The sequence below is a fragment of the Cervus elaphus genome, chromosome 23, assembly GCF_910594005.1.
Source record: "Cervus elaphus chromosome 23, mCerEla1.1, whole genome shotgun sequence".
Classification (NCBI taxonomy): Eukaryota; Metazoa; Chordata; class Mammalia; order Artiodactyla; family Cervidae; genus Cervus; species Cervus elaphus.
Genome location: NC_057837.1, coordinates 22,058,686 through 22,080,796, shown reverse-complemented (window position 1 = coordinate 22,080,796; position 22,111 = coordinate 22,058,686). Strand labels below are relative to the sequence as shown.

General features: G+C 37.4%; 1 protein-coding gene across 11 annotated transcripts in view; it reads left to right on the top strand.

The window, feature by feature from the left end:
• Positions 1-17,773, top strand: part of NEBL (nebulette) — a 366,199-nt gene extending 348,426 nt beyond the window's left edge. For all 11 annotated transcript variants that reach the window (XM_043882949.1, XM_043882947.1, XM_043882946.1 and 8 more), the window contains 2 exons: positions 10,405-10,511; positions 11,664-17,773. In XM_043882949.1, coding sequence (XP_043738884.1) covers positions 10,405-10,511; positions 11,664-11,840 — 284 coding nt within the window. In that variant the 3' untranslated portion in view covers positions 11,841-17,773. The remainder of the gene's footprint in view (positions 1-10,404; positions 10,512-11,663) is intronic.
• The last annotated feature ends 4,338 nt before the right edge of the window (positions 17,774-22,111 follow it).

Sequence of the window (22,111 nt, the reverse complement as noted above, 5' to 3'; positions counted from 1 at the left end):
ATCAAATACTAATGAATAGCACTTGTTCCAAGATACACATGTGTCTTTCATTGATTTGCCAAAATTAAATCAAAGGATTCCATATGTGTCTGAAGGAGAACCATCTGACACTTGAAGTAGCAAACAATAAAACTTTAAAAATATATTTCCTGTGAAGCTAAGTTGATTGGGAAAAAGAGAAGGTTTGATCATCAAGAAGGATATAAATGTGGCTATAGCATCTGTGTCAAATGAGTAAGCTTTGAAAGAGCTTTATAAATTGTAAGTGGCTACACGTAAAGGAGAGATTGGGCATTCTTGCTTTTTGTTTAGTATTTTATTATTATCTATTATTAAGTATTGTTAAACGTTAGCAATGAAGATGGGAAGTGGTAGTTTTGGTTTTTATATAGATCTAAATTGAGGTCCAAGTTGGATAATAGATTGAGTGTACATATATATTTACATTTCTGTCTTACACATAAAGCAATCAAGTTGTAATCTTACCTTTGTAGTCACAAATTTCCCTCTTCTCCCCCAACTTCCTGTTTCATCCAGGTGCCCACATCCTCCCGCCCCAAGCCCCAGGCTAGTAGGTCATAGGGGTTGGATCGTGACTTTACAGGAACTACTTAAAATGTCCACAGGCTGATACAGCTGGGCTATGGATCGAGTTTCTGGTCTTCGTTTTTCTCATTAGCTCCTGCCATCCAGGCTCCTTGTTATGTCCTGCTTCTCTTGTGCCCAGATTTCCTATTTCTTATTGCCTGATCTCTGCCCTCCTCCCAAACGCTCTGTTTATGCTGCATTTCTCAGACATTCTGGTTCTTGATCTTTATCTTACACCATATACCTGACCTTTGTACACCAAATTTATTTACTATTCTGTCAGGCACTTTCCTAGAGCCTGTCTCAGTGTGCTTATAAATGTGTGCCTTGATCACAATGACCCCTTGTTCACCTCCCTACCTGATTGGGACTCTTCATACCTGTTTATTTCTCTGGCTTCCACCACTCACCTTGAACTTAGAGCTTAGGCTCTGGGAAAGCCAGACATTCCTTGACATTAAGTTTTCCACATCTCCCTATCTTCAAATCATATCAGGGGCACATTGCGTCAGTTTGATAAATGTTTTTTCATTGCTTGAAAAACATGCCTGCTTATTCGCAAATGTAATCAATACTGGGGACGTGCCTAGATGTGATATTTAGTGTGACTTGTTACTAAGGCAGTCTAATGTAAAACTATTCAGGAAGTCCTCATCGATTGATGATGTTCCTTAAGAGTTAGTATTTTATTAGTGCTAGAATAAACTAAATACATAATCCAGTTTTATATCTTTAAGAATATATTACATATATTGATCAATAAGTATTTACAGAATTGCTTCTTCAATAGTGTGATGAGATTTTCTTTCATTGTTCTTGAATAATTATGAATCTTGCTATGTAAGATTGATTTATACAATATCAGCAGTAGTGGTCACTGAGGAAAATTGGGATTTGCTATGAGATGACTTTTCAGTCATGGCATAATTTGTGTGCAATAGCTAGTCTTGGTGGTATAGCTTACGTAAATGGAAACAGTGTCCCTATCTACCTTCTGTCCTTAAGTTCTTTATTGCTTTCGTCTTATGAGAGAACTGCCCCAAATTGTATAGTTCTTGTCAGGAAACCACATACATACCCACAGTGTGCATTCCTTCTTTTTTTTTTTGTCTTATTTTGGAGGACTGTGTGCATGTGACTCTAGATACAGATATGTGCAATGTGGATTTTATGCCTTGAGAATATTATTAAAGACTCTCTAATTTGGAGCAGAGATTATTTCCTTTTCCATCAGTGACAGACCTGCTTGTATTTGTGGTTTGGGTTATGGTTATAGCTGGGGAGATTATTCTGGCTTTGATAGCTAAAATTTAGAAATATATCTGAGGAAAAAAACTATGCAAGTTGAAATTCAAATGTAAATGTAGGAATGAATTGACTAGATTATTCTGAAGCAAAATAGCAGATATTCTTCAATCCAAAGCATTCTGTTTCTATTCAAACCACATTATGTCATAGCTCAATTCTGTCAGTTCAGCCATTCACAGACTGAAGTTTTCCAGAGAAAAAACAGTTAGCTTTGAAATCAAAACATATTGCTTTTCTGGGTTTTTGAGACTAATTAAGTTTAGCTGGAAGATAATTTAACTTATAACTAATTTTGTGTCTTTTTCAACATTTAGGAATTGCAGAGTCCCAAAACAATATTTCAGAAGTTCTTACTTGAGACAACTAAGCCAAATATATAAATAAAATGGCCAAATGTATGTATGTGTGTATGCATGGTTCTAAAAAGTACATAATTCATATATATTTTTCCTTTTGTGGTGAACAAGTAATTAGGAATATTTAACTAGCCAATATATTTGATTGAAGCAACATTTTAAGTCTGTCATTTAAGTTTAGGAAAGAAAATGGTTAGGTAGTCTCCTGGGCTTAATTGTATTTTTGGCTAGATTCTTGCTATGTCTGTGGGAATCAATTTGTCACTATAATGTTGATGACTTGAGGCAGTCACATTTTTCAGGCTGTTTCTACAGGATGGTTTTGAAAATTGTTAGATGGCATCATGATGGGGGTCTTTGCTGCTTACTGGAAAAGTAGTTCATGTCATATTAAGAGATGTAACTTGAACATAGACTTGACATTATTCAAACAGGGTCAGGTGACTGAATGACTGTCACCCTGGGTAACGTAGGATAGTATTGGCCACAGGAAGAAGATTAAGCACACATTCACATGCACACTCCAGAGACTTATCAGAGGCCAGAATGATCCTTAAAGATATATAAAAGCTGTTGCTTCAGAAGTGATTCTACTATATGTGATTTCAGCTTGCTTTTCCAAAAGTGAATGAATTATCCTCACTATAATTCGTTCCAGGGATGTTCAGGCACACCTCATCAACCACAGACATGGGAGCTTCTTGTGGAGTTTGTACCCTGCGTTTACCACAAAAAGTCAGTGACAGCTGGAGTTGCCTCTGAGATCATGAGAAGCCTGCCTTGTGCTTCTCCCCATTAGACCTCTTTCTGTTTTCTTCCCCTCCCGCTCCCATCTGCCCCACTGGTGGGAGTGTGTGGTTGATGCTGACTCTTCTGACTTAAGGTCAGGCCCTCTCCATATCTGGAAGCTCCTCTCCACACCATAGAGCTCTTCCACATTTCAGAATTCATAATGCATATTTGTAGATGCATCTTTTGCTATCTTGTCATTTCGCGCATGATCATGTTGATGCGGTACAGCCCAGAGTTTAGTTTCTGAAGTCAGATTGTTAGCATTTAAATACTAGCTCCTATGTGGCTCTGATATTTTTGACCAAGTTGCTGAATCTTGCTAACCTTTGGACTTGCTGTCTGTAAAGTGGGCATTTCCTGTCTGTAAAGCGGTGACGATTCCACCACTTTGTGTATTTGACACTCTAGACACAGGGCCCCGCATGGTTTAAGGAGAGGGACCGACCGTGCCAATTTACCCAAGACTAAGAGGGTTTCTGGGAAGCAGAGCTGTTGGTGCAAAACCTGAGAAAGTCGCAAGCTGAGTCAGTCCCCCTAGTTGTAAGCATTTCGTTTATATTATTCAAATTTTATTGTATTTGTATTTTGTATTCCTATGTTACATCTTTCCCCTGTTAGGTTTCACAGAGGCTCATATCTAGGTGCTTAGACATCTTCATGTGTACTGCTTTTCCTAAAAGAGATTTACATTACCTTGTAGTAATAAAATTCACATACAACTAGAAAATTAAAACAAAGATGACGTGGAGGAAAAGTCGTTAGGAATGTAGCATTGGCTTGAGAGATAATTTTTGGTTTTGCAAAGACAGTTTTAAAAAATGTATTCCGAATGCTTAGAACAGTGTGAATAATAAAAGAGGTTAACTGTTACCTCCAGGAAAAAATTATACACAAAAGAAAATATAATCACAGATTGCTACTGTTTAATCAAGTGATCAAGCAATCCCAAAGCGCAGTGTGGCTGCAGGGCTCTCTTGCCACACTTCCATAAATCCAGCTGGTAAGAAAACAAAGAAACCTTTATATCCACAACACAGCAGGCAGCACGGGCTTAATGTGGCAAGGATTCCGATTCCCTGTGCTCCTCCACCCTCTGAGTTCCAAGGAAGATAAGGCAGTGGGTCATGGGTGCAAGCCCAGGTAGATGCTGAGCACACAGAGGCTATGTGTCTCAGCTGAGAAGGGCTAAGCTTAGGAAACTCGCAGTCATGTAAGAGGATCACTAGCAAACCTGCCCAGCTTTTGCCCCCAGGGAGACACTATCTATAGCAACCCAATTAGGAAACAAGTCTTCTTTGGGAGGAAAGGGAAATTTTATTATTGGAAAGACATTTTTTGGCTGCAAAGTCTACATTTCCTCTCAGATGGCCTTGCCCTGGTCAACACCCCAAAAGTGGGGTCTTTGTCCACCCCTCCATCATTGGTGCCATGTGGTGTTGCCTCACCAGGAGTGTTGCGTGTTAGCCCCTCAGTTCTCCTGCAATGAGCTTCTTTTGGCTCAGCTTTCTTCCCACAATCCCCAGTTGCTCCTTGAGTCCTGGGTTAAATATTTGCCCCCACAAATAAGGACACTTATCCCATTCATGAGAGCTCCATTCTCATGACCTAATCACCCCAAAGTCCCCATCTCCAAATACCACCACATTTTGGGAATAGGATTCAACACATGAATTTGTGGGGATACAGGTGTTAGAAAATATGATGATTTCATTGCATTCATTCTTGTATTCTTTACTGGAAAATCCCTGAGGGCTGATTTTCTCTTTATTCTAGATTTTTAAAAATGCCTTTAAGTAAACCCCCAGTTTATTTTCTCTGTGCATGTTGTCTGTAGTAGCCATGGACTTAATGCTTGTGTCCCTCCAAATTCATGTATTGAAATCCTTACCCCCAATATGATGGTAATGTGGCCCTTGGGAGGTGATTAGTTTGTGAGGGTGGAGTTCTCGTGAATGGGATTAGTGCCCTTATATACAAGAGATCCCCCCATATCGATAAATAAGTAATAAAAACAGAAGAGACCCAACACGGTTCCATCACCCTCTCCCCCTCCTGCCATGTAAAAGACTCAGTGAAAAGATAGCCCTCTGTGAATCAGGAAGCAGATCCTCACCAGACACTGGACCTGCTCATGCTTTACTTTGGACTTCCCAGCTTCCAGAACTGTGAGAAAGAAATGATGTTGGTTAAGCCACTTAGTCTGGTGTTTTTGTACCAGCCAAAAAGGTTTTATACCTGGCCAAGACATCAGTACAGCATGATATTTATTTTTATGTTCTGCATTTGAAATTTGGATATCTACTATTACTCTATAGTCATTGTGAGGCTGTCAAAACCTCCGCTCTGTCTGTAAGGATCTGAGACTTTTATTGTGGTCACTGTGCAGAGATGGTTGTTCTGATGCCTTCCTGGTTAACCTCCCAGCCTCTGGATTTTTATTCTATAAAGTGGAAATACAATGACACCTGTATTAGAGGGTTGTTCTGTTTTGCTAAGGGGCAATATATAAAGCACCAGGCACATGGAGGATACCTCTATAATTAACTCCTTTTCTTCTGCTGCTTACTCTGGGTACCTACCCCGGATGGGACATTTTTGGGTGTGCTTTTTCTACTGCTAATTGAGGTAATTCTACTTTTTCTTCATTAATTTTTTTGGGTTCATTTACTCTAATCTTCATGTGTTTGCATGTATTTCCTTATTTTTCTAGTTTCAGATTTCTGAAGGCTCCTAAAGATTTTTCTTCATACATTTTCACCTTCTGTTTTATGGTCTTCCTGTCTACTTCTTTACCTTGATTTTCTTTCCTTCCATTGTAAGACTAGACATTAAATAGAAAATATTAGTATTGGCTGTTTATGGAAGAATTTATTGGGCACTAGAAGAGAAATTTCGATTTTATAAATACTATGCGTGCATTCATGCTAACTTGCTTCAGTCTTGTCTGACTCTTTGCAACCCCATGGACTGTAGTCCTCTAGTCTCCTCTGTTCATGGAATTTCCCAGGCACGAACACTGGAGTAGATTGTCATGTCCTCCTTGGGGGACCCTCCTGATCTCTCTTATGTCTCCTGATTGGCAGGTGTGTTCTTTACCACTAGTGCCACCTGGGAAACCCTTATAAATATTACAGGACATTCAAATAGAGCCCCAAATCTACAGAGCTTAGTCAGCTTCCAGATCTCTGGTCAATCTCTGGTTTATCAATGTGAAATGGAAGTTGAGTCACACTTTCATGTTTTGTGGTTGCCTTAATATAATGAAAGCTATTGTTTTTGGGCCTTTATTATTTTGAAATAGAAACTGCTTAACCTCAAGAGTCTTGAGGTTAAGCATCAAGAGTCTTTACCATCATCTGTACCAATGTGTGTGGGGACTGACCACTAGTGTAATAAGGAAGGCACTGTGTGTTCTCTTTCTTAAGAAATTCTTGTTCATTGCAAAATTAGCCTAATATCTTGCTTTTGCAAAACTGATTGAATTCCATATTTTCATGAACAATATCTCATACTCATCTTTTGCTCAAATTTTATTAAGGAATAAACCCAATTTCCAGAGCAACTGCTTGAAATTTCCTTTTGCTTGTTCCACCTATGTTTCATAAAAAACATTCATGTAGCAAAACAATAAAAAAGCAATGTTTGTGCCCGCTTTTAAATAGGCATTTGCTTTTAGTAAGTTGATTCCTCTGAGCTCTCAGTTATATTTTTATAGTCCTAATAGGATCTTCCTAAAAAATCTTTTATTGTACCAAGTATAAGGTAGATAACAAGTTTGATAACCCCAAAAGGACTTGTGTTAAATAATATAGCCAGAGAGGGAGATGAAAATAATCAATAAAGGAGTGAGAAGAGACCATAAGGATATAGTTTGTATTTACTCTGAGATTTCTCATTCTAAACTCTTCTGTTCTTTCCAATCTGTGCATGTTTAGGATAAATACTTTCTTCTCCCTCTGTATTTCACAGTAGCTACAGATTCCTTTTGGAGGTCATATTTGAACAATTGAGTAGGCATAAATTTACTTCCAGAGAAGGCAATGGCACCCCACTCTAGTACTCTTATCTGGAAAATCCCATGGATGGAGGAGCCTGGTAGGCTGCAGTCCATGGGTCACTAAGAGTTGGACACAACTGAGCGACTTCACTTTCACTTTTCACTTTCATGCATTGGAGAAGGAAATGGCAACCCAGTCCAGTGTTCTTGCCTGGAGAATCCCAGGGACAGGGGAGCCTGGTGGACGGGGGAGCCTGCCGTCTAAGGGGTCGCACAGAGTCGGACACGACTGAAGTGACTTAGCAGCAGCAGCAGCAAATTTACTTCATTTTTAAATGCCAAAACTAGAAAACACTTTTTATTTTTTATTTTTTTATTTTTTTATTTTTATTTTTTTTTAGAAAACACTTTTTAAAACAATTTTTATTGGAGTATAGTTGGTTTACAATGTTGTGTTAGTTTTAGGTGTACAACAAAGTAAATCAGTTATACATATATTCATTCTTTTTTAGATTTTAGACCTTTTCTCATATAGGCTATTAAAGAATATTGAGTAGAGTTCCCTGATCTACACAATAGGTCTTTATTATCAATTTTATATATGATCGTGTGTATATGTTAATCCCAGTCTCTTAATTTAGTCTTCTCTCCTTCTGGCTTTGGTAATCATAAGTTTGTTTTCTACATCTTTGACCCTATTTCTGTTCTGGAAATAAATCCATCTGTACCACCTTTCTAAAGTCCTCATTTGTGTGTTAATATATGATATTTGTTTTTCTCTTTATGACTGAACATCACTCTTTATGACAATCTCTAATCCATCTACACCTCTGAGAGTGGCACAATTCCATCTTTATGGCTGAGTGATATCCCGTTGTATATATGTGCCGCATCTTCTTTGTCCATTCCTCTGTTGATCGGCATTTAGGTGGCTTCCATATCTTGGCTATTGTAAATAGTGCTGCAGTGAACACTGGAGTACATGTATCTTTTCAAATTATGGTTCTGTATCTAGAGAGTACTTTTAAACAACATTTTTTGAGTTGTTGGTACTGATGGGTGCTAAACCTGTGCAAATTTAAATGTGTTACAGCCTATCAGATAGCATATTTAAGAGTTTTTTTCATCATTGTCCTTTCTTGACTTTTTTCCCCAAATATTTTAAGATGATGGTGCTTGACTCTGTACATCAAAATTTAAAAGTCATAGTTAAATAGTGTGACAAAGGATCGAAAGTTTAATTTTTAATTTTAGTTAATTTTAAAGGGTTACTTATTTAATCTTAAGTATTCACATATAGATCAAGATAATAATGAAGAAATGACTTGTTTAAATGGATAAAAACCCAGTCCAGAAGTGCTACCCTGGGGATGCAGTTGGAGTCACTGATTAATATGTATTTAAGGAAATACTGTAAGTATCCTAAGCCATTTCTTTAATTGGGCAAAGGATAAGTGTCCGAGACCATCACAGCTGTAGGAAGACAACTGGTTTTGTCACTCTTCTAACGCCTGCATGCTTTGAATGTAGTGGACAGTGAGAATTGTTCACATCCATGCAGGCTTACCACGTGACAGGAAGGGGAGTCAGCTCTATGCACACATGAAGTCTTTTAAATATTTGCTGATAGTCAAGGGAGAAAATAAATGAGTGGTCAGTGCTTTCTGCTTCCAACACAAGGAAAAGCTTTTTTACTCAGCTAATTAATTAGGTCTAGGTATTTATGGAAATTATTTTTTTTCATGAGTGAATTTTGACAACATCCTTGACATCTATTAACATTAAACATTTAAATTGAGTTGATAATGTTAAAAAGTGCTGTTTTCTGAAGTATTCGATGTTTAATAACTTTAAAATATACTGCAATCCAAGTTAAGTGCTTTCTCTAGAAAGACATTAAATAAATGCAATTACAACATTATAATGTGAATTAATTCAAGAACTACTTTAAAAATCTCCATTTAACCTAATATCACTATTATATGGAGAATACAGTAATGATTTGTTACTTTCTGATGATTAAACTTCTTTAAAGTTTGATGTTCTCATATATCATTAGAATGTGTGCCACTTATAAAATAGTAATTATTCATAATACCCAAGAATTGCATCTGCTTTATTCTTTTATTATAATGTCCTGAGTAAATCAACCATTATAATTATGTTATATACTCAGCCTGATTGAACAAACAGGACAATCTTTTGTGGGTTTTTATAGGACTTGTATCATACAAGTCCTATGATGAAGGTTATGCCTACTAAAATACCTTCATGTGTAGCCCGTGATTCTGGTTACAAATGCACACTACTAATTTTTGTGGGGTTTTGTCTAGCTTCTGTATTAGTTTCTCTAGAATTCTGTTTTCTTCAAAACAGGAACTATGTCTTTTGAATGTCATTAATTAGTGTGAGACTAGCACAAACTAAGTGAATACTCTCTTTTTTTTATGTAGAAGTTTAATGTTTATGAAATTCTTTAAGTGGTTTGGTTCCTAAGGTTTTGTAACTTTATTCAACTGACTTATAGCCAAAATAAAATGTTTCTTATATGATTCATATATATGACCCATATATTCTAAATAAAATTTTCTTTAAAAGGTACAGACTTATTATTAACTGCTTAAAAAACATTTGTTTCTAAACATATGCTATGTTTACCATCTTTGTAAAGGTAACATTCAGCAGTATGTCTCAAAATACTGAAAGTGTCTATTGTTAAGTATTCAATATTTTGTGAAAACACTTATATCCTGTCACTGGTCTGACAATCCAATTAAATTCCTTTAAATTTCTTTTTTTTTTAATTGACATATAGCTGATTTACAATGTTGTGTTAGTTTCAAATTTACATCACAGTGATTCAGTTATACATATACATGTAAATCTATTTCTTTTTCAGATTCTTTTCCTTTCTAGATTATTAGAAAGTATTGAGTATAGTTCCCTATGCTATACAGTAAGTCTTTGCTGTAAAATCCTTTAAATTTCTTATTTTTATTTTTGAAAATGCCTACAAGGATCACACAGCCAAGTGAAAACATGAATTTCTTAAGAGATTATGGGAATTTTTGTTATTTGTGTTGTTTTAATATATAGCATCTGCAATAGAGCATTATAAGCATTTCTAACACATATTTGATTGCATGTTACACTGATTACCTACATATTCCCTTAATGACTGAAATTTATAGCACCCTAGAGGTCACTTATAACATCACTGCTCACATTTCACATGACACTGAAAATGGCGTTTTGCTTCAGAATTGTCTAGCTGAGCATGGGGTTACTTGAGGGCTTGGGATGGGTACTCTGAGGCTCATTTTAAGGATTCTTTGTGTGTGTGTGTCTCTGTTTAATGTCCAGCACCTGTTCTTCCTGGAGCCTACCAGCAAAGCCATTCTCAAGGGTATGGGTACATGCACCAGACCAGCCTGTCATCTGTGAGGTCAATGCAGCATTCACCAAATCTAGTAAGTGCCCAATTGAAGTGCTCCTCCTTCCCTGGTCTTCATAGTTTATCTCCAGAATATAAAAGCACATGGAATACAGTTGGGTTGAATATGGTTCATTTTTTACATAAAAAAATTCATTTTTTTACATTAGTTTCAGGTATACAACATAGTGATTTGGTATTCTTATAGATTGTGTACCATACAGGATTATTATAATATTATTGACTATTTCCCTATGCTATACGTCACGTGTCTATGACTTATTTCCTTTAATGGGTGGTAAGGAATCTTTAATCATTCTAAAATTCTTGCATCTCAGTCAGTTTCCTCAGTCTACTAATGCACTTGATTTTGAGGTTGTCTGATATTATTAGCTAAATTCTTGGCCTCAAATGAAAACATATAATAAAACTCAACTCATTATAACAAGAATTTAATTATATGTACCTCAATATTCATGACATTCATATGCTAAATGTCTCCTATCACGTGATACAAAATCCTATTGAGTATATTATGGATTTTTTCTTTTTATTTTTTTTTAAATATTTTAAAGTAGAAACAAAATTTTTTAGTAAAATTCATCGCCTCTGCCAGGGGACCAGTGGTTGTAATGACTTGGCAGTGACTTGGGCCTGTCTGCCACTTTGGTGAGTTTTGTTCTCTGAAGAATGTGGACTAGGGGAGAATCTACATAATCTAAGGTCTCTGGGCTTATCTGAAGCTGAGGGAGTGGCTTTACTGCTTCAAAGCTTACTTTTTAAAAAAAAGCTTTTTATTTTGTATTGGGGTATAGCCAATTAACAAACAATGTTGTGATAGTTTCTGGTGAGCAGCAAAAGGATTCAGTCATACATACCCCCCCAAACTCTCCACCCTCTATCCAGGCTGTCACATAATATGGAGCAGAGAGTTCCAAGTGCTCAAAGTTTACTTTTTGACAGCTAGCTGTTGCATTTAGTGGCTTGCTCTGGTCCACAATATTGCCCCTTTTGCCAGACTAGTAACCTTGAAATGAACACAATCAGGACAGACAGTAGGCTCCAGAAATAGATGTGCTTGGAAGGGCTCCCGGTAGTTCCTTTATGTGTGGGCTGGTTTGTTGTGGTTGGCATTTGTAGCCATGACTGTCTTGGTGTCCATCGTGTGACCCCATCTTTCCTTTCTCAGAGGACCTACCGAGCCATGTACGATTACAGCGCCCAGGATGAAGATGAAGTCTCCTTCAGAGATGGTGACTACATCGTCAACGTGCAGCCCATTGACGACGGCTGGATGTACGGCACGGTGCAGAGAACTGGAAAAACCGGAATGCTTCCAGCGAATTACATTGAGTTTGTTAATTAATCATTTCTCCTTGCCCTTTGAGCTTTGTTCTAATGTATACTAAACCCAATCTTTTTAAAAGATAGAAGATACTTTTAAGACAACTTGGCAGTTATTTTACAATAATCTATCCTTCCTTTGACAATTAGACATGCAGGTACCAGGAAGAAGGAATGACTTCTGGGCTGAAAAACAGCAGCATTTTTGGTAATTGATATAAACAAATAATCAAGTCTGGAGACCTGGTGCTGCTGGTTGTGTTAATGGTTTCCTTTGATTGGCTACTGAACCCTTCTGGGAAAACATATTTTTGTAAACTTTAATAGAGATGTTGATTGTCCCTCAAATGTCACAAATATATGAAACTTCTTAGCTGTCACTTTGGAATCACCAGAAGCCAGTCCTCTTAATTCAATAACACAGCTGATAATTTAAAAACCATTTAGCTTTCGAGTCACAAGGCAATTTCCAATTCAAGTGAAAATTGCCTAAATATAATAAATGTAAGCAGTGGAAGACTGACAGTTCTGTTAAAATTATACTGACTGGTGGCCTTAGGGATCTAGAAACTTTCAATGAACAAAGAAATTTCCTTGTTCCCTGGGCCGACTTGGGTCTATTTATTTCTCATTTGTACCGAGGCATATCCAATTCTCCATTTACATTCTATGAACCTAAGTACACGCTTGGCTCCATAGAATGTCAGGACCAAATAACTTCACAGCTACTCTGCAAAGGGCAAAATTTAAGGTCATGTATGTTATTGCCCTAATACTAATAGCCTTTACCCTGTTGCATGTCATGTAGGTTCAAGCTTCTGTAACATAGGCAGCTGCACTGCCCTGTTCCTGTTATTCAAACAAAAAGTGTGGCTGATACCTAAAAGCCCTACCCTCTAGATGCCAGCTCATCAGAAAAGCATAACTTGAAAAGTTGCTTGAGATTCTCCTGCCGCATTGCACTCTAGTTTTGAAGGATTTACACCTTAGGAAATAGATGTATACGCTAGCAAATAAGTGATTTAGGCATTTATTGAACAGCTTCATTAACTTAATGCCGCTCTTGACTTAAAAGTTAAGAAAACTTCCTAGAAGCCAGTGACAAAGCTGGAATATGAAGTGTGCTGGGAGAAACCAATGAACAAAAGATTACCAGCTGCACACACAGAGAGACAGGTGATCTGGTTTCTTATTTGGGAAAACAGTATTCAGATTCTTGGATGGAAATCTAGCTACTGAAATTGCTTAATGAAAAGATTTCCTTTCCACTTTCTGGTTTTTATTTTCTAAATCACATTTGGAAGTGAGAGGGGGATGTCACCAAAGATTTGACAAGTTGTTCATTAAAAAAGAAATCGTTGTCACATTTTAATTTTCCAGTGAGTGACTTTGCAGGCTCTTGCTGGATTCGCAGCCATGACCATCATGTCATGAAGTTTTTACCTGGAGTCCACAGTCGAGATCACTGGAGAGGTTCACGCCCATCAGCAACTCTGGGTTTTTCTGATTGTGCCATTAGTGAGACTTGCAACAGGGTAGCAGTCATGTAGGGTCTGACTTTACAGCTGTGATGAAACTGAAAAAGCAAAATGTAATTACAAACATGTAATCAAATATATGGGCCATGGGGATATCTGCCTTAATGATATATTCAAAGAAATTAACAAAATAAGCTGTAAAACATCTTTTCTTGAAATATTTATTAGTCCAAAGACAAATATTAATTCATTTACACCTTTGAAAAGTAAGCACATAGTTTTGAAATCTATAGTCTCATTTTTATCAGGCTAAAAGAGTAATTAGATAAGCTTTATTACACTCAAGCGACATACTATATGACACTGATCTAAAACTGAGAAGAGAAAAATTTAGGAAAATGACTAGAGGTTATTTGAGGGGGTTTTACAGATCACCACATAATCAGCTTGCCTGATTTTCTGTCACTGAAATGATCAGTTGCAATTTAATTGATTAAACCCCATACTGGTTTTGGTGTCTTATACACAAACCTACGAAAACAAGCAGAACTTGGAATATTCCTTCAAAAATTCTTTTCCATTAAAACTGAGGGCAACAAGCTTGCTTAGTTTTATTATACCATTAAATAAATATTTATGATTCACCCAGACAGACTACTTTTTGTGATTATAAGAGAGTAGTTGTTGATTAAATCTGCAGACTCAATGTGGGATGAGTCTTATCACTTTTTGATAAGTAGCACATTTATAGGAAGCTGAATTTGAAATGATGGTTATAATGGGGAAGTAGTCATAAAGTAACAGCTTAATGTTTCATTGTTTTTCTCTTCCACTTATTTCAAAATCAGATTCACTGAATGTAAAAGTCAATACTTATTTGGGGAGTAATTTTCCCCAAATTTTAAGCTTCACATAATGTTTGCATAGCAAGCTACTTCTGCTTCCAGCCTTTAGGAATTAAGAACTGATCAGAATTTAACTAGAGGGCAGTTATTTTACAATAAAGACTGAGGGACAACAAGTTGCACACGTTCCTGATGCTATAATTTGATGGTGTTGTCACTGTTATTAAAGACTGTCAGGATATTAAGCGTCTCAGCAGAAATATAGAAAAAAATATATGTATAAAACCAAAGTGCTATTTTTACAGCATCATTTTCAAGACTACATTCTCGAACACCTTTTCCCCTTTCCACACATCCCCCCTCTTGTTTTCAATTTGGCAACAGTTATATCCTACATAATATGACAGCTCAAGAAGGGTTTTAAAAAAACAAGTCTTTTAAAAATCAAGTTAAAGAGGGCTGTAAATGCCCGAGCACAGAGAGCATGCACCTGATTTTCTAATTGTGATGTGTTCTCAAACCTGATAAAAGCACAAGGGCAGTTTGATACGCTTTTAAAAGGTTCCGAAAACAGAACTTAGATGGATCATCTCTCTCTTGAGCAGAGCATAGCAACCGAATATATCGCTTGTGGTGTAAGTTTTTGTAGTGAGCGTTTTTACTAATTCTTGTTCTCTGGGAAAGCTTTCTATTTCTAGCCTGTGACAAGGCACGTCATCATGTCTCCTTTTTATTGTTTACACATCCACAGTGTAGCCCACTTGGAAATAATTATCCGGTTGTCAGATCTCCACACTGTCCCTGCATCTTCTCAGGCTTCCCCCACCTCAGAGACCACACAGGAATTTGCAAGCACAGTTCCCAGGAGCACCTTTTATGAATGTGGATGCGATTAGACCAGCCCCTCTCTTGCCGCCAGGTTCATTACTTGAGGATGGTGAACATACAGTTTTGCCAGTCTCGCTACAGTCTTTCTTTCCTTATCTTGTCTGTGTTGAGCTCGACAACACTCTGGGATTTGGGAAGAAGATTTCCCTAAACACACAGTGGAAACTTAAGAGGCGCATCTTTTCTTCAGGTTTGCCCATCTCCAGTGGAATGTTTTTTAATGAAAAGATTAAAGAAATTGTGTGTGATCCTTTAATAACACCCTCTATATAAAGTGGATATAGTTTATACCAAAATTATAATTATATAGAGATAAAAAATATCGGTGCCTTTTTGATTACCCTTGTTTATTCATTATGTTCTTGGAAAGAAAACCAAGCAAGCAAGCTTCTGCCAATTCTATAGTAATATTTTATTATATGATTATTGGTATTTTTATGGTGGGGAAGTGAGATGCTCCTGATGGTTAGGAAAGGTGATAACTGACTGTATTTTACCTCTAGAGGTTTAGAACTTTAGAAAATACCAACTTCTTTCGTCTATTTCTGAAAGATTCTTTGTGAATTTATATATGGTTGAGATGCATAAACATAAACTTTAGGTTTGAGATTTAAAATACCTATTGTAAGTTAGAAGAATTATGTTATGAGGCTGAATTCATTACACCAGATGAAATTCACTTCATAAATCCATTATACCTTAGCTATTTGCTTCTGATAATCTGAAAGTGGTTAGAGTATGGTTGTTTGTGGTAACTTGACATGGAAGTGAGAAAGCTTTAGTTACCAAGAAGCTCTGTAAACCAAGTGAGGAATGCTAAAATGAAAGTCTCGTTTTGAAGTATTCCACACTCATTAAAGGTTCTTTCCAGGCAGTTATCCACTAGCACTGATTCAAGAAAATCAAGACATTGTATGATGCTTCTGTGGCCATTATTTCCTGATGCTTAGACTACTGGGTCCACAAGCCTGGAAGGACCCCTGGGGCAAATCTACACCCCAGTTGTCCTTGTTACTTCAGTATCTTCATGGGAATTCCATATGCTTTTTGTGTTTGATATATGGTATTCAATTTGCATAGTATACACTTCTTTGTAATCCAGCTGCTGTTAAGAATGATTTACTTTAAAGGAAAAGAGAAAACTACATCATAGTTCCCTTCTTTAGTGTTCATACAATGAACGGCTGAGCATTTATAAGTAGCACCAAGTGTATTACAGACAGGGTGTGGAATCTTTGCTCTTTGACCTGTGATTAAAACATGAACTTGAATCCTTGTGCAGATTGGTTTCTATTTGCTTCAAAATATGTAGAATTGTGGTTAATGATTAATTTGCAAGATTGTACTAACTTTGAGAGCCTACAGTTTTATAGAAAACACTTCATGTTTTAAAATGAAGGAGCTTACAGAATGATATGTTATTAATATAATTTGGCTTTTGTTATGCAAATTGTTAACACCAGCTATTAAAATATATTTTAGTAGAAATGCTTTAATTCATATTTTTTCCTCTACACTGTGAATCTTTAAGCCTTGGTGGACTAGAGCAACATCGTGCTGCCCAAAGGACTAACCTATGCAAACTAGTTCACATTTTAGTGGATGTCACAGTAATTGTGTAATATGCTGTTATTTCCCCCGCATAATGTATAGCAGCACTGAAATAACACATTCAGCTGAGCATCGTGTATGTATAGTTACTCACAAGCCCTTCAAGGCTACCATGATCATTAGGATTATCACTCGTGTAAGAGCAGATTGCTGATTTATCTATTGAAACCATTTGAATGATGTCAGAACAAGAATGACAGATGGATGCATCCGCCATGGCTCCCAAGTGGTCCCTGCAAGTGTTCTCCTGTGATGAAGCCTCGTTCTCAGATGCACTCTCTCCAGGGTATTATTATTCTGTGTCTTCTTTCTGTATTTGTAAAATATTATAACGCTTTAATTTCCTATCTCTACACATTCGGTTTGCTTAAATAAATGCAGGATGTAACAAAATGGTTCCACTTGTCAGTTCTCACCTTGGTTTCTTAGAGCAGTGCTCATTGATAATACCCTGGGTGTGGGTTTATCGTGACGACTCATGTCAAATTGCCTCAAAGGTCTGTGCCAGCCTCAGACCGCTTACCTTGGTGAGCCGTTGAGAATGTGTCTTCCTCCTACACATAAACTTAGCTTTAAATGAAAACAATAGTATGCTTTTTCAAGCTGAGTCTCTTTTTGATTTTATATCAAAGTGCTACAGTAATACATCATTGTAGTTCACTGCTTCCAAGACTGACTTCCTCATATGTCCTCAATAGTACGACTTTAATTTTCTTGTGTTTGAAAGATGAAAGAAACAGCTTGCAGCAAAGAATAGAAAGTGCTCAAACTGGGTACATGAAACAGGGAGATGCTCTGATTTCCCAACTCAGAATAGCTCATTTATCATAGAGGATAATTGCTTTTTCCCCTAATTTTCCCATAGTTGGAAAAAGTGAGTTTGTTCCTTTCTTTGCCCTCATGTAAATCTACTGAGACTAGGGTCTTAGCTTTATTGTGTTATTTTGTAACAGTTCTTTGATGGTGCCTAAATTCTCCTAATGATAAACCGATAAACTCTGCTGATGACACATTTAGTGCTCTTGCGCAAAGAATACTCTTCCTAATCTTGAATTTTCTGTTTTTCATATTCCAAAAGTATGAAATATTTGTATGCTATTAATCATTAAACATACTTATAACATTTCAAATGGTAAATCAGCTTATTTATTTATTTGAAGAATTTACTTTTTTTTCTCTCAAAGTTTTTTCCCCCCCACTATGCTCATAGAGTTTACTCTTTGGAACTCAAGCCACAGAGAAATGACCAACTTAGCAAGATTTTTTTCTGCACTAAAATGATTTGGATCGAGAATAAGGTGATCTTATATTTTTATTAACTTAAAGCCTTGTGAAGCCAGTTTTACAGATAATTGAGACATACATGACCACTAGAAGTCTAGCAAAGTAACTTTTTACAAAAATACTCATGCATAGTAAATTGAAAAGTAGATAAAAGGAAAGTTTTGTTCTTTTCTTTACGTAATCTGCTTCTTCTGTGCAGAGGGATTGAATAGAGTTTTGTGATGGCAGAAAACTGGATACGGTCCAAATGTGAACTTCAACTACTTTCTGCAGTTCTCAGCACAATTCTCAGGCCTTTGTCCATTTATATTTGTACTTGGGAGCAGCAGAGTTCTGATGAAAAATAGAATGAGAAAATGGGTTTAAAGGGTGAAAAGTCAATATTAGAACAAAGGACCAGTTACTGATTTTGTATTTATACCATGGCATTTTGATCTTTGCTTTCACTATTTTTTTTTTAAGTTGCAAACATGAAAGGGACTAGTAGACTAAAATAGAGAAATGAGCAAAATCTGAACACCTGTTATTCCACTTGAGAGAATAAGGAACTTTTCTGCATCCCAAATTTAGTGATTAGGTTGCTTTTAAAATGAACTAGTTTCTGGTTCTTGAACCAAGATAGCCCACTTTTTCCAAAGGGTTGCTATCCAAGGCCACGTGGCCCTAATTAACTTTCATTATCTTGTCACTCTGGTGACAGGCGACTAGATGGATGTGACCTGACTGATCTATAGGCTGCCCAGGAGCCCTTGACAGGAGCCACACAAGAACTTTACCCAACAGGGAGGATGGTCACTGAACGTGTCCACATCTCCCTGGGGAACCCGAGTTCACAGTATGGAGCTGGTTGGCTAACTGGTGTGATTACTGAAAACGAAGAGCCATAGAGAAAGAAGGAGGACGTCAGGAGGAAGGATCGCTGTGAGTGAGTAGAAAGCATGAGATGGAGAGAAGAGATTAGGACAGATGGAGCAGAAAGTGAAGGGCATGACTGCTGGTAGCATAAGCCCTGAAGATGGGAGGACGCTGATTCTTGTTTAAGGCAGACCCTGAGGTTCGGTAGCCCCATTCCCTGCTGCAGAGGGAGTGGCCACTCTCCACGTCAGAAGCACACGGTTCTGTTCTAGCCTTGCTGCCTGTGGGACGCCACCTCCTCTTATCTTGATAAAGAACAGACTTCATGAATGTTAGAAACACTTGTGGGATGTCCCCAAATGAGACACCACAAGTGGCCAATATGATTGAAATGCCAATTACATTTTTGCAGTTGACATGTTGCAACGTTGTCTTAAGTCATTTTGTTTTCTTTTATGATGTGGCATATTTCATTGTATATATCCTACTGAAAATCACTTTAGTTAGAAGTTGTTTCCCTGGGCTCTATGAAAGGTATCAATAATTGATAACAAAAGAATTTAACTTCCACCAGTGGGTTTGTACAAAGAAAGGATTGGGGATTTGGAAAAACATTCTTATCAATTTCTAAGTGTTGGGCAGAGAACATGGGAATGACTGGGCTCCCTCAGAGAATGACACAGACACTGATGTCCCAGGGACAAAAGCTGAATTGTTTCTGCAGAGCTTTCAGAAATACCTAATTCTTCCAGGTTTCCTTGGTGATAGTTTTTGACTAAGGTGGATGAAGCAGTGACTGTAACTTATTCATTCAACATATATTTATTCAGTTTTTATGTGATGCAAGGAATAGAACACAGGGACTTTCCTACTATACTGGTAGGGGAAACAAACAACCAAGGATATACATTTATCCACATGTGTATTGTTGTGTATACTTATACAGCTAATTGCTTCACTGCAGTTTGAGAGGTGTTGTGAACGGGAAGCCTAGTCCTACCTGAGTTCTTGTAGCTGGGCAGGGATGATCTGTGGACTCGGTGGGGAGGGCGTGGAAGACCCTGAGAAACTGCTATTTGAACTTAGAGCTCAATCCATCTCAGCCTTAGACATGTGGGAAAATTTAGTTACTGGCACAGCTAATGGAAGAAATACTCCAGTCTCTTGCCCAATTTTAATTTAAGTAGCAATGCAGATTTTTGTAATTTTCATACAATTAAATTTTCATGAACAAAAGTTGGATTACAGATGTGCATGAGTAGGTGTGTACGTACTACCCTTTGATTATTCTAATTATGATTTAATTCCACTTAGAAAGCAGGTTGCAAAGAGTTAATTATATACACAAAGTTTTATAGATGTGCAATGCTTCACTTCATTTTTGGATAATTAGTTATTATGTAGAGTTTCCTGTGTCCTTATTTCCTCCCTGAATATTTTTAGAAAGCATGTGCTTACTGGAGTTTACGGTTGTACAGTGAGCAGCAGAACCATTGATTAAAATGCTGTCCTCTCCTGTTTTAGATTCCACAGATTTGGGAAACTGTCATTCCATCTAATATGTGATACAAGTTAGTTTTGCATCATTAACTGGGCAGCACAGGGAAAAATCACTCACAAAGCAAGTCAATTGTTGATGATTACTTATAATAGATCCTTGCTCAGAGGTAAATCATAGCTTTGTTTATAGAATTCTGGCAAGATTGTTGATCATCTGCCTCAAAAGTCTGATGATATGTTTGCACATTTTACCTTGGGTACCCTTGCCCCAGTTAAATTCATGATCGATACTATTTTGGATGTGTTGGCTTCCTTCACCAATGCCTAATATAATGCTTGCTGCGGGAACACTTTATGATATTTATAAACACTTCCTGGCTGCATGTACACTTTCTTTTAGAAAGAAATGTTTTGACTTTCAAGATGGTGCCCTGCAAAGTGATTTCTGAACTTCTCCATCTCTTCATTGTGCTGCTTTTCTTCCAAAAGAGTAGTTCTGATGATCCAACTACAGCATCATAATTTGTATTGTAATACAAAGTTTATTTTGTTTACAAACCATATGCCCACTATTTTACATTCATTTTAGTGGAGTTGGGAGAAGAGGTGTTTGAAAACCCGAGGAACAAACTTGTTTTGTGTGATGCGTCCCATAGTCCAGGTGAACATGGCTTCTCTCCACCTGCAGTCATCCTCCACCTAGAAAAACAAGGAACTGGTGCAGGAAGGTTTTTCCATCTTCTATGACGTAAGTCCTAAAAAAGCTAAGGCAGTGGAGGAGAGGATGGCTCCTGTGAGGATTTATTTTTCAAAACAGGTGAATGAAAAAATACTTATGGTATGATAACTTCATTATAGTGTGTCGCCTCTTAGTATTATTGAAAGATTTCCTGTTTGAAGAATACCAAAACATTTCCAGAGCTTCAAATGGGCCTTCTGGTCTTGATAGGCTACTTGTTCATGACAGAGACCCTAGAATGGTATTTTCCTAATGTAGAATCCTTAAGCATTTGACAGAGTCAATTTATTATTATATTTCTGCACAGATCCAAGATCTCCATGTGATTGATTGGGGTGGAGGGGAGTTATCAGCCAAAAGAAGTCCTATGCCAGACAGGACCATGTCAGGTGAGTGAGAGAATACCTGTGGAAGAATAGCATCACAGGAAAGAGCAGGAAGGACGCAGCCACGGCAAGGGGATGAAAACCTGAAGTGTTAGCTTCAAGTGGAGTTAAGTCTTTCAAAATTATTCCAATATCAGGAGGTAGAGTCTTTCTACCCACTTCCCACTTCCCACTTCCCATGCAGTCTCATCAAGTCCACAAAATAATGCCAGGCTCAGCTGTATCACTGAACTTTTCTGGGAGAAAGATAGAATCCAGAAAGCATCTGAAAATGCTGAAAATTCACTTTGCATGAGTGCAAGTTGGGATATAGTCTTTGAATTTAGGATTGTCTGATACCCCAGAATTTATGTTTTGTTTTGTTTTTTTTCTTTAAAGTCTGAGAAAGCTGTGTTCATTGGAGGAGAGCTGAGTAGGTCCTGCGTTCTGTTGAATCTGGGTGTCTCACATCTCTGGGTAGGATGCGTTTTCACGGGCAACACATGTGCCCTTCCGGGCACATGGCCTTTGGACTCAGATTTTCAGAGGGAGCAGAGACCATCAGTCCAATGCCCACCTTCGGGAAGACCTGGCCTGATTGTCTCACTGTATTGATTAGAAGCCCAGGGTGACTCTGTCATAATCAAGTGGCTGGACTTTGAAGGTCGGATAAAAAGCCAGCTCCTCTATCTTCCATCCCCGCGCCCCTCCCCTCACACGCCGTGGCT